This window comes from Carassius gibelio, chromosome A16 (assembly GCF_023724105.1).
Source record: "Carassius gibelio isolate Cgi1373 ecotype wild population from Czech Republic chromosome A16, carGib1.2-hapl.c, whole genome shotgun sequence".
NCBI classification, from domain to species: Eukaryota; Metazoa; Chordata; class Actinopteri; order Cypriniformes; family Cyprinidae; genus Carassius; species Carassius gibelio.
In genome coordinates, this window is record NC_068386.1 from 18,325,190 (window position 1) to 18,338,900 (window position 13,711).

General features: G+C 38.1%; 1 protein-coding gene across 3 annotated transcripts in view; it reads right to left on the bottom strand.

Annotated features, from left to right (window-relative positions):
- Positions 1–13,711, bottom strand: part of LOC128030994 (cyclic AMP-responsive element-binding protein 5) — a 62,729-nt gene that overhangs the window by 7,502 nt on the left and 41,516 nt on the right. For all 3 annotated transcript variants that reach the window (XM_052619139.1, XM_052619140.1, XM_052619138.1), the window contains exons 8-9: positions 2,940–3,257; positions 838–1,065 (exon numbers count right to left, since the gene is read on the bottom strand). In XM_052619139.1, the coding sequence (XP_052475099.1) occupies positions 838–1,065; positions 2,940–3,257 (546 nt within the window). The remainder of the gene's footprint in view (positions 1–837; positions 1,066–2,939; positions 3,258–13,711) is intronic.

Consider the following 13,711-nt stretch of genomic DNA (forward strand, 5'->3'; position numbering starts at 1 on the left):
TATATTGTCAGCAAAACTTTGTAAATACATCACAAGTACCTGGCATTGCATTAGTAGGAATGGCGTGGCCTAGTGGTTAGAAATGTAGGCTGGTAATTGAAAGGTTCAGACCACACTAAGTGCACCCAGCGAAACATCGGCTATTGTGGCCTTGAGTGAGACAGGTTAACCTCAGCTTGCTCAGAGCGAATGATGTGGCCTGATGAGGATGATCACCATGCCCAAACCAACCAAAGAGGTAAACCTGTTCTGATTTCATGGTTTTAGAAGAAGGGGCGTTAGACACGTGTCATCAGGGTAGACTGGACCACCAGCAGGCGATCACCTAAAAACCGTGTTCAATCAGGCTTAGAGGCCCGCTGAAAACCAGCTTGACTGGGTTAAGCCACAGGTAGTGCAGGATATACTCAAACATGCACCATGACTACACACACAGCATCAATCTTTCAGGTAAGTCTCCATGCAAATTCAAGGTCGACTGAGAGACCGAATGGATGCGTGTGAATGGAAACCTCTCGCAGATGAGGTTTTACTGGCCTCAAAACCACACATTCAGCTGCAGCTGGCCGTGCTCTGGTTACTCTGTAGACCTCAGTAACCCATTGACCCTGCCCTCCACACGGCCGTCCCGGTCTGCTCTCCATCGACGGTAGCTTCAGCTGTCAAATCAAGGGTGTTTATGAGCTTCTGTGGTCTAGAGTAAGCTAATACCGAGTGAAATATGAAGCCCCGTGTGAAATACATCTCAGTGTGCGTTCCAAAGTGAAGTGTGCTTTTTAAACGCTTAAGAACAGAGGCTTTCGGCTGAGGAGAAGTGTACCAATGAGTGATTCTGACCTGCAGCTGCATGTTGGTTTGGGTGAGCTCCTCCGCTTTCTTTTCTAGCGACATCACCCACACTTTCCTCTTCTGTCTGCAGCGTGTGGCGGCCGCGCGGTTCCTCTCTAGGAACTTCCTCCTGCGCTCGTCAGGGTCCTCGTCTACGACCCGTCTGCGGCGCCCTCCACTGGGCGGAGGGGACTGAAGGGTCTGCGTCAGCTGCATTTGCTGTGCAGCTGGAGATAACTGTAAAATACAGGAAAACACACAGTCTGAAGTCACAATTCTCCCTTGAGGAATCATATTCATATTCATATATTCACAGACCTGGCTGCCAGCCAATCCCCTGTCTAACATCTCATCGCTCAGGCTTTTTCAGTCAGAAGCTTCCTGTCTGGGAGTTTTCTTTAAAACAACATGTGCCCTGTGCACGTGGCCCTACAGTCCTATGATGGACGTCTGGGTGTGAGAAACAGCAGGGTGATTTACAGGCTGCCCCACCCTCATAAAGAGGTGTCAGGGCCCAGTTTTCCACTGCACATGTCCACTCGGACCGATACTCTACAACACCCTGAGAAACAGGGCCACTACCAGCCTACAAGGCCCACAAACAGCTTCTTTGACATATGCTTGGCAGTTGCCATGTTTGCCATCTTTAGATCATTACAGGTTTCTGGAGGCGATGGAAATGCAGTGGCTTTGATGGTTTGTATGTATACAGGGCCCCTTCTTTGGCTTAATAATACATTAAAGCAGAACTTCTGAATCACAAAAAGATGGAGTGGGTCACCCTAAAGACCTGAAGAGAATTTTAAGTAGCCAGGTTCATACAAATAAGAGTGAGAGTAAAAATCTAATTTAACACATGTGCACAAAACACAAGTTCTTATAAATATACTCTTCATTTCACAAGGTTTGAAAACCTTTTATATCATTTTCAACAAAAATGTGGTGCAAGTAATACGTAAGAACTTTTTCAGCAACATACATTTTCTTTTATCTTGAACACACGTTTTTATTATAAAAAAAAAACACTAAATATTTTCAGAGTAAAACGTATTTTAAAAGACATTATGAATATTTACTTCATAAATATCATTACTTGTTTTGCATTTCATTACATTTTACAACCTGAACTAACCATGCATTGTCATAGCAAGGACAAATTATCTTATATTTATATTATTATTATTATTTTATGTTATTGTTTTAACTTTGATTTGGCAGAAAAAGTTTTTCTTAAATATTAATAATACTTCAAGAAAACTTGAAGTGTTATTTATCATTTTTTTTCTTTAAAGAATGTCATTCTTTTAATTAATGAGTGTGTGTGTGTGTGTGTGTGTGTGTGTGTGTGTGTGTGTGTGTGTGTGTGTGTGTGTGTGTGTGTGTGTGTGTGTGTGTGTGTTTGGTCAGAACACTAGTAAAAGTGTAACTGGGAATACTGTCCAGTCTCTTTCAATCAATATTCCACATACAGTAATGTGTAAATTTGTACTTTTGAAATGGATATATGGCATACATAAACATATGGCATATGGACTGTCATCCAAAATGTTGACATAGTTTTTACATCAGGTAATACTACTCTAACAAAGTGCACTGTTATATTGACAACATGACTAAGCATTTTGTCTTGTTTGTGAACAATGACACAAGGACTTTTCATTCTGATGGCACTGATACAGTATGTTCACGTGTGACATAAATTCTTACTTTTGAGAGATGAACTAAAGATTTTGAGTAAGTTACAGGCTTTTGCGGCTAATCCACTGTGTGGTGCTGTTTGTATGAATTGTTTTGAGAAATGCACATACTTTTTTGCAAATATTAAAGATGATTTTTAAAAAAATGCACAAAAGTGACATTAATGTACAGTTTTTTTTTCATATAAACTATGGAGGAAAATATTATTTTCTGGCAAATGTTTAAAATATGGCCCCAGTTGTTGTTTTTGTTTGCTTGATTGTTTTTTTTACATTTGACTCTCTCAATTTATCCCACCTCAAGTAAACTTGAGAATTTAAATCCAGCTTAACTCATCAATCTCATTATCACTTGTATTTGCAAATATTGCAGAATAAGACTCTAAGCAACGTTCTCTCACTCCAGTCCAGTACCTGTGAAGCAGCCGAGTGCATTGGTTGATGTGGAGAGGTCTGATGTCCATGTGCAGGGTGCAGGTGGGGCGGGTGGGAGTTGTGGTGCCCGTGGTTTTGTGGGTGGTGATGGCCGCTCTGTGCATGGCTGGGGTGGTGGTGGGCATGATGTGGGTATCCGTGGGGTGGTCCCTGCATGTGCTGATGGGGGTGAGAGTGCAGGTGGTGGTGACCGGCCTGATCCTGCCGCGATTGCATCATCTCCATCATATGACCCATGGAGTTCATATTGCCGTTCGCCATGCCCCCTGGATGGTGGGCAAGGGCAGCTTTCAGTCTCTGAGTACAAAAATGGGGGGAAAAAATATTAGCACTATGACTGGCATGTTTCAGATTTTTCACTTAAAAAGCCTTTTATTTAGTCCAAAAATGCACCTAGACATTGATTAGCAGCTGGGGGACATGTTGTGAACGCTGCAAAAACTTTTTTTTTCTTAATGAATGTTTCAATGAAAATATTAAAACATCACTAAAACAAACTATATATATATATATATATATATATATATATATATATATATATATATATATATATATATATATATGTACCACTTTGTGACATACATGAATGCACGAGCTAAGCCCATTTACCCTCTCACCCACACACCTACACACCCTCTTACACACCCAAACACACTGTTCCACTATCCGTCGTCACTGTCTAAGAGCTTCATCTGAAGAACGAGCCCAGCGCGGTGCAGGACTGGCAGCGAGAGGGCCCTAGGGACTCTTCCCCGATTTGCCCATTTCCCCTTCGGCCTACACACTGTTGCTTCAACCGTGTGGTCTGCTTAAGCTTTCACCCAGGGCTGGTCTTGGAGTCTATGACTCTAGAGACGCTCAAAGCATGTCTGTGTTTGGAATATGTTTACCTGACTGCTCTCTCTCTCTCAGACAGCTGTTTTTCTGGGCAGCTCAATAAGACAACTTAGGGGGTTGAGAAAAAGCCACAAGTATAAACATACATGCCGCCAAAATATGTCCGATGGTTTGATCTGTTGACAGCACATGTAGACAAAATGAAAAAAAAATGAAAAAGTACATAAGCATGTGCATATATATACTTGTATGTCTTTGTCCATTCAGTTTGACTTTCTTAAACTTGAGCCAAGGCAAAAAAATATTGACCAAAAAAATAAAAAACTATTTTTAGAGAGTGTTGAGTCTACGGTATATATTTCCACAAGAGCTGAACAGGTAGACTGACTTTATAAGAAATTGGTCTGAGGTTAAAAAAAATAAACAAGACACACGCACGCACACACATACAAAATGACTCAAATAAATGAAAGAAAACATGAAATGAAGTCGAGCATGGATAATCTCTTCATGGAAAGAAAAAAAATCAAACCAAATCACATATTTAAAGATGCACGGGCCAATATGAGTTTTGGTATTATACTGACAACTAATGGTTTGTAAATATCTTTTTTTCCTCATCATGACATATTTTTAGACTGATGCGACTTATACTCAGGTGCGACTTATAGTCCGAAAAATATGGTAACATGCTCCAGATGCTGTCAGTCAGAGACACCGGTGTTCAGAGCTGTGTGTTTGTAACAGGCAGCACATTGACTCTCTGAGAGTCATAGCCAACTGGACTGTATGTGAGTGCCAAGGCACAAACCAGACCACAGCATCCCTTTCTTCTCAAGCTGGTCAACCCGTGAGATATCTTTTTTTTAAGATGTTTTATTCACTGAATGATTTGATAAGTTGCTGGCTCTTTAGCTCTCTAAGCCAAGCCATTCCATGCCACCCTGACTGCTGGAGCTGCCAGTGCTTTCTGCCTTCACACACTTGCTGCCAAATGCACAAGCACTAACCTACCCACCCTTACTGCTGCTCTTAACTGGCATTAACGCTGTTTTCACCCACCCGCTGCATCTTAATCTTGCCAACACATCAGTAATAACCCACCATTGCCTTTATCAACATTTCTGCTGCAGCATGCAAAACACTTCCCGTTAAGAAAACACTGACAGCCACAGTGTGATATTTTTGTATATGTCTAGTGTGTATGATATGTATGATTTATAAGTCTGTATTTTTTGTTGTGGCAAAATGGACCAAAATTGGCTGTTTTTTTTTTTTTTAACTTTTTTTAATGCAACTTTATTAACACAATAGCCCCCCAAAAACATATGAATATTATTTAAAAGAAATTGATCATTGTTAAAAGATTTCTACAGTAAAGTTCCATTTCAAATAAATGCTGTTCTTTTGAACTCCTTTTAAATCACAGAATCCTGAAAAAAATGTATCATGGTTTCCACTAAAATATTAAGCAGCAGCTGTTTTCAACACTGATTGTAATAAAAATGTTTCTTGAGCATCAAATCAGCATAATAAAATGATTTTTGAGGGATTATGTGACACTGAAGGCTGCTGAAAATGTTTCTTCGCCATCACAGGAATAAATTGTATTTTAAAATAGGTGAAAATAGAAAACAGCTATTTTTAAATGTACTAATAATTCCCAATATCACTGCTTTTACTGTATTTTTGAAATGCATCTTATCTAATGCACTTAAACTAATATTTATTAAATTACAAAATATTCTGGACACTTTAATATTTAAAAAAAGAAAGATGTTTTTTGAATTTTGAAATTTTGAAATTTAATCAAGAAATGGTTAAACTCTTCAAGCTGTGCATGGCTGTGATTGAGTCTTATCTAACATAATGACATAATAAACTCTCTTCGCTAGAAAACGTGACATCTGTATTAGTCTCTAATAAGTGTACCAAGATGGATTGTATCAGAATCACAGGCGCCGAGGGACCATCTTTCATCCATTAACATACTTGACATACTGGGGTCACAGTGCACAGAAACACCTCTGACTGATTGCGCCACCTGTCAATCAGCACCGCTCTCACTTTGATTGGACCTGGGCAGCTGTGCACCTATCTCTCCCTCCCTCTTGTTCAAACAGATTGCACAGAGTTCCCACGCAGTGGAATGCCTCTGTCTGAGGCCGTGCCATGCTAAGAGAGGGAACAAGCATGGGGCCTAGTCGAATAAAGCTCAGCTTGGCACTAGGCCAGCTGTGGTTGGAGGGAGGAAGTGAGAAGCGGAGCACTGGAGTATCTCCACAGGAAGAGCCATCCATCCATCATTTGTGGGGCGCAGGGAGAGCGTCCGCTATCAGTGCTCTAATGCAATCAGTCTGGCTCTGAGCAGGGCCCCAGAGTGCCGCATGGGGTCAGAGGCTAAATGAGCCACAACAGGCTGAAAAGAGACGGCACAATGCAGGAAGTACACACTTAATAGATACCTAGTATCCACTATACACACTAGAGATATGAAATTCACAAGTTTTGTGTTGAGACACTTGACAAAATAGAGTGCATTAATGCCTGCCTACTTTTTCTGTCATAGAGATTTTTAAAAAGACTTTGTTAAAGTGTTATAAGCCATCAACCAAAGCAACGGGTTGAAAAGCTATGAAGTGGATCACAAGATTACAAATTTTATGTGAAGGAAAATAAAATGACAAAAATGGAAAACAAAAGCATGCACATCAACCTCAAATGGGTGCTTGGCTGAAAAACAAGTAGAATTTTTGCAACAACAAAGCTCCAAAAGGATCCAAAATGTATTTAAAAAAACTTTAGCATAGTGACAAAATGACAACGGTACGAGACTGAGTACTTACAGAACTGCTTTAGTGAGTGAAAGAACTGTAATCCCATAAAGAAATATAACAATTCATTTAATGTTGCTGATTATATCTATAGAAAAATATTTTAAGTTTATTGCAAAAAACATACCATCAATTAACATCTTGGAAACTCACAGTAGTTCCGTCTAAGTTTTCATTATCTAAGTTATTGTCTTATTAAAAATCACTTTCCCTTTCACTTGAAAATCACTTAAAATTTATGGAGTTTTTACTTCTGGAACCCAATTGTTGCACTATATAAGTAAGAAAAGAAGTCAGAAATGCTAACTATAGGATATAGAGGAAGTAATCAGCTATAAAAGCTTTTGGTAACATCGTTGAAACCACTAGAACATGTTCTGCTTTTGGCAGAAACAGAAAAAAACTGACACATCCAAATCAGAAAGTTCAGATCACATTTGTTAAGCAATTACTAATCTAAGAACATTAACCAAAACTAAACTTGTCAATAATATGGCATGAACGGAAAATAAATGAGAATAAAAGTACTCTCACCCAAGTACTTCAAGAAAAACTTTCCCTTCCAAATCAGGCAGGTAGAAATGAACGGTGCAGAGAGGCTTGTAATATAACCTATTTATGTTACGTGTACATAATCTCTCATGACGTTCGCTGAGAACCCAGATCAGCGCTGATGTGTGTCACTGAGTAGGTCTCATCTGCCTTTTGTAATGAGGTGTAAATAAACATTAGATTCGAGCCAGAGAGCTGAAACAGCAGCTGTATTAGCCGATAATCATAGTGCTGTCTTGCACGCTGGCACTGCAAAACCTGGGGAAAACAGTCATTACTATAACTCCAGTGTTGGCCTGCTGAGAAGATGTCCTTTACAGGGCAACTCTCCTGAACTGAGAAGTGTCTGAAGCACCTGTGTGAGATGAGATGGAATCAAAGACAAGGTGGGGACTGAATGTAAAAGTAAACAAAAAAACGGTCACTGAAAAACTTTCTTGATCTGACAAGCTCTCATCTGATTGGCTGGTTGTAAAATCTAATAATTGGATCTGCCAAAGTTTGCCAAGTTAAATATTTAGAAAGATACTCAAAAACTATTGTTTATAGAGCTTAGGGTACATTTACATGACAACAATGTAATAAAAATAGAAATGTTTTTCCTTTGTGTTTTTGAAAACTTTCACATACAGACGACAGAAAAACAAATAGGCAGTGATTCTTGACCATAACAAGCTTCAAATTGGACCGAACTGAATGAAAATTGTGAAAATGTAGCAAGTCCTCACTAGGGTAGGGAAATGCATAAAACCCTACACAGAAATGACCCACAATCTTTCTCATCCTTTTTCTCATCTCATTCCTTGCCTTTCCACGAATCAATCATCAAATATTTTAGTGGTGCATCTCAAGAAAATGTCAATATAATAGAAAGGGTCTATATTTTTGTAATTTGATTTCTTTCTTATATTCTATATTCAGTGTACACAAAATGAAATATCTGAAGACGTTTTTTTTATACTGATGGTTATGACTTGCAGCATAGGAAAATTCAAAACTCAGTATAGAATATTCCATTTTGAGCTTGATTAGTTTGATTAATTTTGAGTATAAATACTGGGTACCTCTTGGGCTAGTTTAGAACATGCAACCACAATTATGGGAAAGACTACTGACTTGACAGTTGTCCAGAAGACAATCATCAACACCCTCCACAAGGAGGGTAAGGAACATAAGGTCATATGGGGAAGTCGTGGCCTAATGGTTAGAGGGTTGGACTCCCAATCGAAAGGTTGCGAGTTCTAGTCTCGGGCCGGACGGAATTGTGGGTGGGGGGAGTGCATGAACAGCTCTCTCTCCACCTTCAATACCACGACTTAGGTGCCCTTGAGCAAGGCATCGAACCCCCAACTGCTCCCCGGGCGCCGCAGCATAAAATGGCTGCCCACTGCTCCGGGTGTGTGCTCACAGTGTGTGTGTTTGTGTTCACTGCTCTGTGTGTGTGCATTTCGGATGGGTTAAATGCAGAGCACAAATTCTGAGTATGGGTCACCATACTTGGCTGAATGTCACTTCACTTCACTTCACTTCACTTCACTTCACTTCATTGCTGAAAGGGCAGGCTGCTCACAGAGTGCTGTATCAAAATATTTTCATAGAAAGTTGACCGTAAGGAAAAAGTGTTTTGTGTGCAATGAATCTAGAATATAAGAAAGTTAGCTTTCTTTGAATTAGATTTAAATATATATATATATATATATATATATATATATATATATATATATATATATATATATTAGGGATGCACGATAATATCGGCACAATATCGGTATCGGCCGATAAAAGCTTAAAATGACCATTATCGGTATCGGCCGATATGAATATTTCTGCCGATGAGCCAAACCGATATTCTCCAAGTGAAATAATTGACCTGTTTTTCAGATGTGAATGTCTGTCTACATTTGTAAAATAATAAATTTATGGTAGAATCAGTACAGAAGAGATACATGGATTTCTCTTCAGTAAAATTAAAGTTTAAATATATCAGTATATATTTGTATATATATCGATATCGGTATCGGCATCGGCCAAAATTATTTTGAAAATATCGGCATATCGAATATCGGCCAAAATCCAATATCGTGCATCCCTAATATATATATATATATATATATATATATATATATATATATATATATATATAAAACATAGTGCCCAGACGATGATCTATCAGGTTTTGTTCATGTGATATACACACAGATATCCGTCCGTCCACAGTCGTAAGAGCAGCAATCCTTTCAAATTCTTCTCTGTTTCATCGCTGATCTTTAGCCTCTCCTTTCTGACCTCCCGTTTCTCTAACTCAGTCATGTCTTTCACAGAGCCTGAGGCATGATGGGTAATTGCACTTTAATGGTATTTATTAATTGCCTCTTCCTTCATGACTCTCGAGTTTGAGTGATATCATCGCGCGCGCATCAAGGTGCATCTTGACAATAGACTCAGCTTCCTGCAGATGGAGGGATGACTTCATATTAATAAAAGAGTGCAAGGAGAGAGGGAGGGCTACACCTGCTGCTGAAGGAGTAAATCAAAGTGAATGAGGTCAGAGGTAAGAGGGAGCCCCTGGGTAGAATTGGAGCAGGACCGTGTGTGTGTGTGTGTTTGAGTGTGAGTGCCAGAAAGAGCCCAGACTTGCTGCCAACTAAACTCACTCTAAACCATACTAGTGACAGCTCTACCTGTCTAATACTCTTTCTGTCAGTCTCTTTCTGTGTTGTTCCTTTTCTTCTATATTTCCTTTCATCTCTCTCCCGTTTCTTCCCGGTAACGATTACACTTTATAAACTGTGAGACTCTGCTTCTAACATGAACCAACTGAGGAAGTCGGATCCCTCGGGTTCATGAAAATGTGTAGAATGAGGGGTATACTTACATGATATTTCATATTATAGAATTATATTATGATTAAATCTGTAGTAAATTACATAGTGACATAAATATAATTTCTTTTATTCAGTGAGGATTAATTAAATTGATAAAAACTGTCCGTCAAGACTTTTACATTGTAATAAATGCATATTTTAAATAAACTTTCTATTCAAACTAAAAAAAACATAGAAAGAAGCACATTTGAAAATATATTAAAATAGAAAACTGTTCTTTTGAATTGCAATAATATTTCACAATATTGCTGCATTGTTTAAAGCAAAGTTTAAATTAATTATTAATAAAATCGACAAATGTTTTGTAATATATTTATTTTTAATGAATTGAAACGTGTTAAACTGACAGCCCTATTAAGCATAATATAACAATATTTAATAGCAAAATGTGATTTTATCCTTTTATCCTTTTATACTATCCGTACTAGTAACGGCTGAGCTATTTTACAGTCGTTTCCCACCACAGAGAGGTTGAAATCAGAGGTATAAAGTATCCTGCACTAGAGTCCCATAGATTCAACCCTCTGGGTCTGTACTGTGCTTTATGTTCACTCTCCCTCATTGCATAAATCTGAGCTGTAATTTTCCTGGCACTGGTTCCTGCACTCTGAGGACTCCAAGGTATGAGACGCCCATCTATTTCTCCCAGTTCCCCTGAATACTGATGCCAGACTCAATAAGGGTCTTGCCCTCGTCTCTCCACGTCCAGGCCCTGCTGTGCCTCGCTGCGCATGCCCAATCCCTGCCCCACACCGCCCATTAGCTCATTTTTAACAACCACCACCCCAACTCCCCTCTCGCCCCCTGAAGCAAGACCCTGCCAGCGGCTGCGAGCTGGGGACCACTTAACTGATTTCTTATGGGAGGGTTTCTGAGCCTGGAGAGGCGACCGGTTTGGTGGAAGTGTTACTGTAAGACTGCACGGTTTGGCACAACTGTGGGGGATGTGTCAGCTTTGCCAGGCTAATCATTTGGAACCACTTTAATTTGGTTTTACACTGCATTTTGTCACAGAGCAGGAATTTTATACATGATGCGGTTAATTGGAAGAAGGCAAAAAACTACAAGCAGACACATGTGGCAAAACAATAAGGACATTCATTCCTATAAAAAAAGGTTTTAGACTTCAGGGTCTCGAAACAGTTTAAAGGGTTAAAAAAAAAAAAACTGTATTTGAAATGCATTTAACTTCTTAAATGTATAATTTCAGAGTGAAGCAGAACTTTGGGCCAGAAATGTAGGGAGGGACTAGATTTTATCTACTGAGAATTGACTGGATTGAGAAAAGTGGGATATGACATTTAGCAGAGAAAAGTTATGTTTAATTAGTATTTAATAACTTTTTAGAATAAGGTTCAATTTATTTATAGTAATTTATGCATTAGACATCATGAACTAAAAGGGAATAGTATCGATTTAATTAATGTCAATAAACATATTGTTCGTAAATCATAAATTAATGTCTTATGAATGGACATGAATGAACAAGAAACAATAGTATGTTTATAAATAATTACATATTTAGAAATACATTATTAATGCTTAACAAATAATGTCCATTCATTATTCATATAATACCTAAAGCATTAACTAATGTTAAAAATCCCCCCTTATTGCAAAAAGGTCAGTTAATTAAGAAAATAATGTCATACACTGTAAAAAAAGAAAAAGAAAAGAAAAATACAAAAAAATTAAGCTGTAAATAAAAGATTACTGAAGTATATTTGTGAAATGTCCTTCCTGTAGTTCAAACAGTGGAGCATGGAGCAAGCAACACCAATGTAATGGGTTTGATTCCCATGGAAAGCTATCTTTCTAAATATCCAATGTCACTTTGGATAAAAAATGCATAAATGTAAATGTAAATGAAGTTTCCTAGCATAGAAATGGTTTTAAAGTAAATCCTACACTCATTTTTAGGAGCTATACTTCAATAACACAAGCTCCTTACTGAATTCACACAACATAACGTGGCTCGGCACCTGAACGAGCTAATCAACTTGAGTGCAACTGCCGACACAGACATCCATCACTTTACCGTGTAAATACAGCACATCATGAAATGAACGAGGCTCCATCCTTCCCAATCAACCTGTATTACTTACACAGTGCATTCAACAAACACCATTTGAAACATTTCAGGGTCAAACACTTGTAAAAACAGAGCTGACTGCACTCATGGTGTGGCTCTATGAGTACCGAGGCTCCTTCACTTCAAAGAGGAAAAGACAGGTAGGTTAATGTCTTTAGCATTGAAATGTATTAGCATGTGTCGCAGACAAATAAAGGTCTCAGCTACAGCTCTCTGAATAAAGCGTAGGTTATTTGATAAGGAACATAATTTCAGCAAATCTTAAATTGATATATTTAGTTATACAAAAAGGGAAGTTTATTTCATGTGTGCTTGTAAATGTAGTTAAGGAAATATCAAATTAGAAACAAAAATAAACATAAATAGCTGCTATGGTGACAATAGAATGCAATGTTGAACTACAGAAAGAAGTGTGATTAGATGTACAGTACTGAATGTGCACTTACAATGTGCACTTGTAGTGTAATTACAATCTTAAATGTATATTTTAAAAATAAAACATGCAGATATAATGTTAAGTACGTTTAAAATGTACATTTTTCAATAATGTCAAACATATTGTCAATTTTAAATCATGTTCTTTTGTTGTGCTTTAAAAAAGTACACTTTTTTGATGTGTTGACTAACATACTGCATTAGTAGTTAGCATTAAAAGATAACAAAATTAGTAGAAGTCAATATAAATGTAATACTGTAGTTAAATTTAATATGGGGCCTTTTTTGGTGATCATGTTATAACATGTGACCAGTTTGCCCAGCTAAGCTCTGGTGGCCTCTGAACCGTTACCCAAAAGGCTGGACGCTCAGACAGCTATAACAACACATGCCGTTAGCAACACAAACGCAAACTTGAGGTTCTCCATCCCCCCATCCACTCAGTGAAAAACACAAGTGTGCATTGTGAATGCATTGGTTAAACGAGATAATCCTTTTGTTGCATTCACAAGGAAAGACAATGAAGCTATAGGTTCAGCCTCTTTATTTAAATCCTAACTAATTAAGCAATTGCATAAAAACAAGAGTGAAATGAATTAACAATTAATTACGTAAATCAAAATGTTAGATATAGCCTATATGACATGCTGTGGGCAGGAAATAGTGTCAAAATGTCAAAGTTTCATGACATTTTGTCACAACCCTGATGGATTTATTCTCTCCCTCTTTCTTTGTATGTTAACATATGTAATGGTCGGGCTACAGCTGTGCCTTAGCTCATCACCCCTGTGACATCATCCCCCAACAACGCCACCATTCATACAGATGTTGCTTACAAAACATGGATTTAGATTGCCGTTGTGCAAACAGAGCCTCACACACAACCTGTGCACCAGCTGCAGGTGTCTCTTCAGTAAAGGACTCCCACTGATAGAGACATGAATCAATGATGCAGAAATACTGAGTCACTGAAATTACACATGAGATTTAAAATGAAGTTACATAACTGTAACATCCAACATTTACAGCAGAAGGTATGACTATACATTACAGTTTCCACATAGACATAATACATATACTGGGGGAAAAAATTAAGAATAAATTTTCACTCAAACT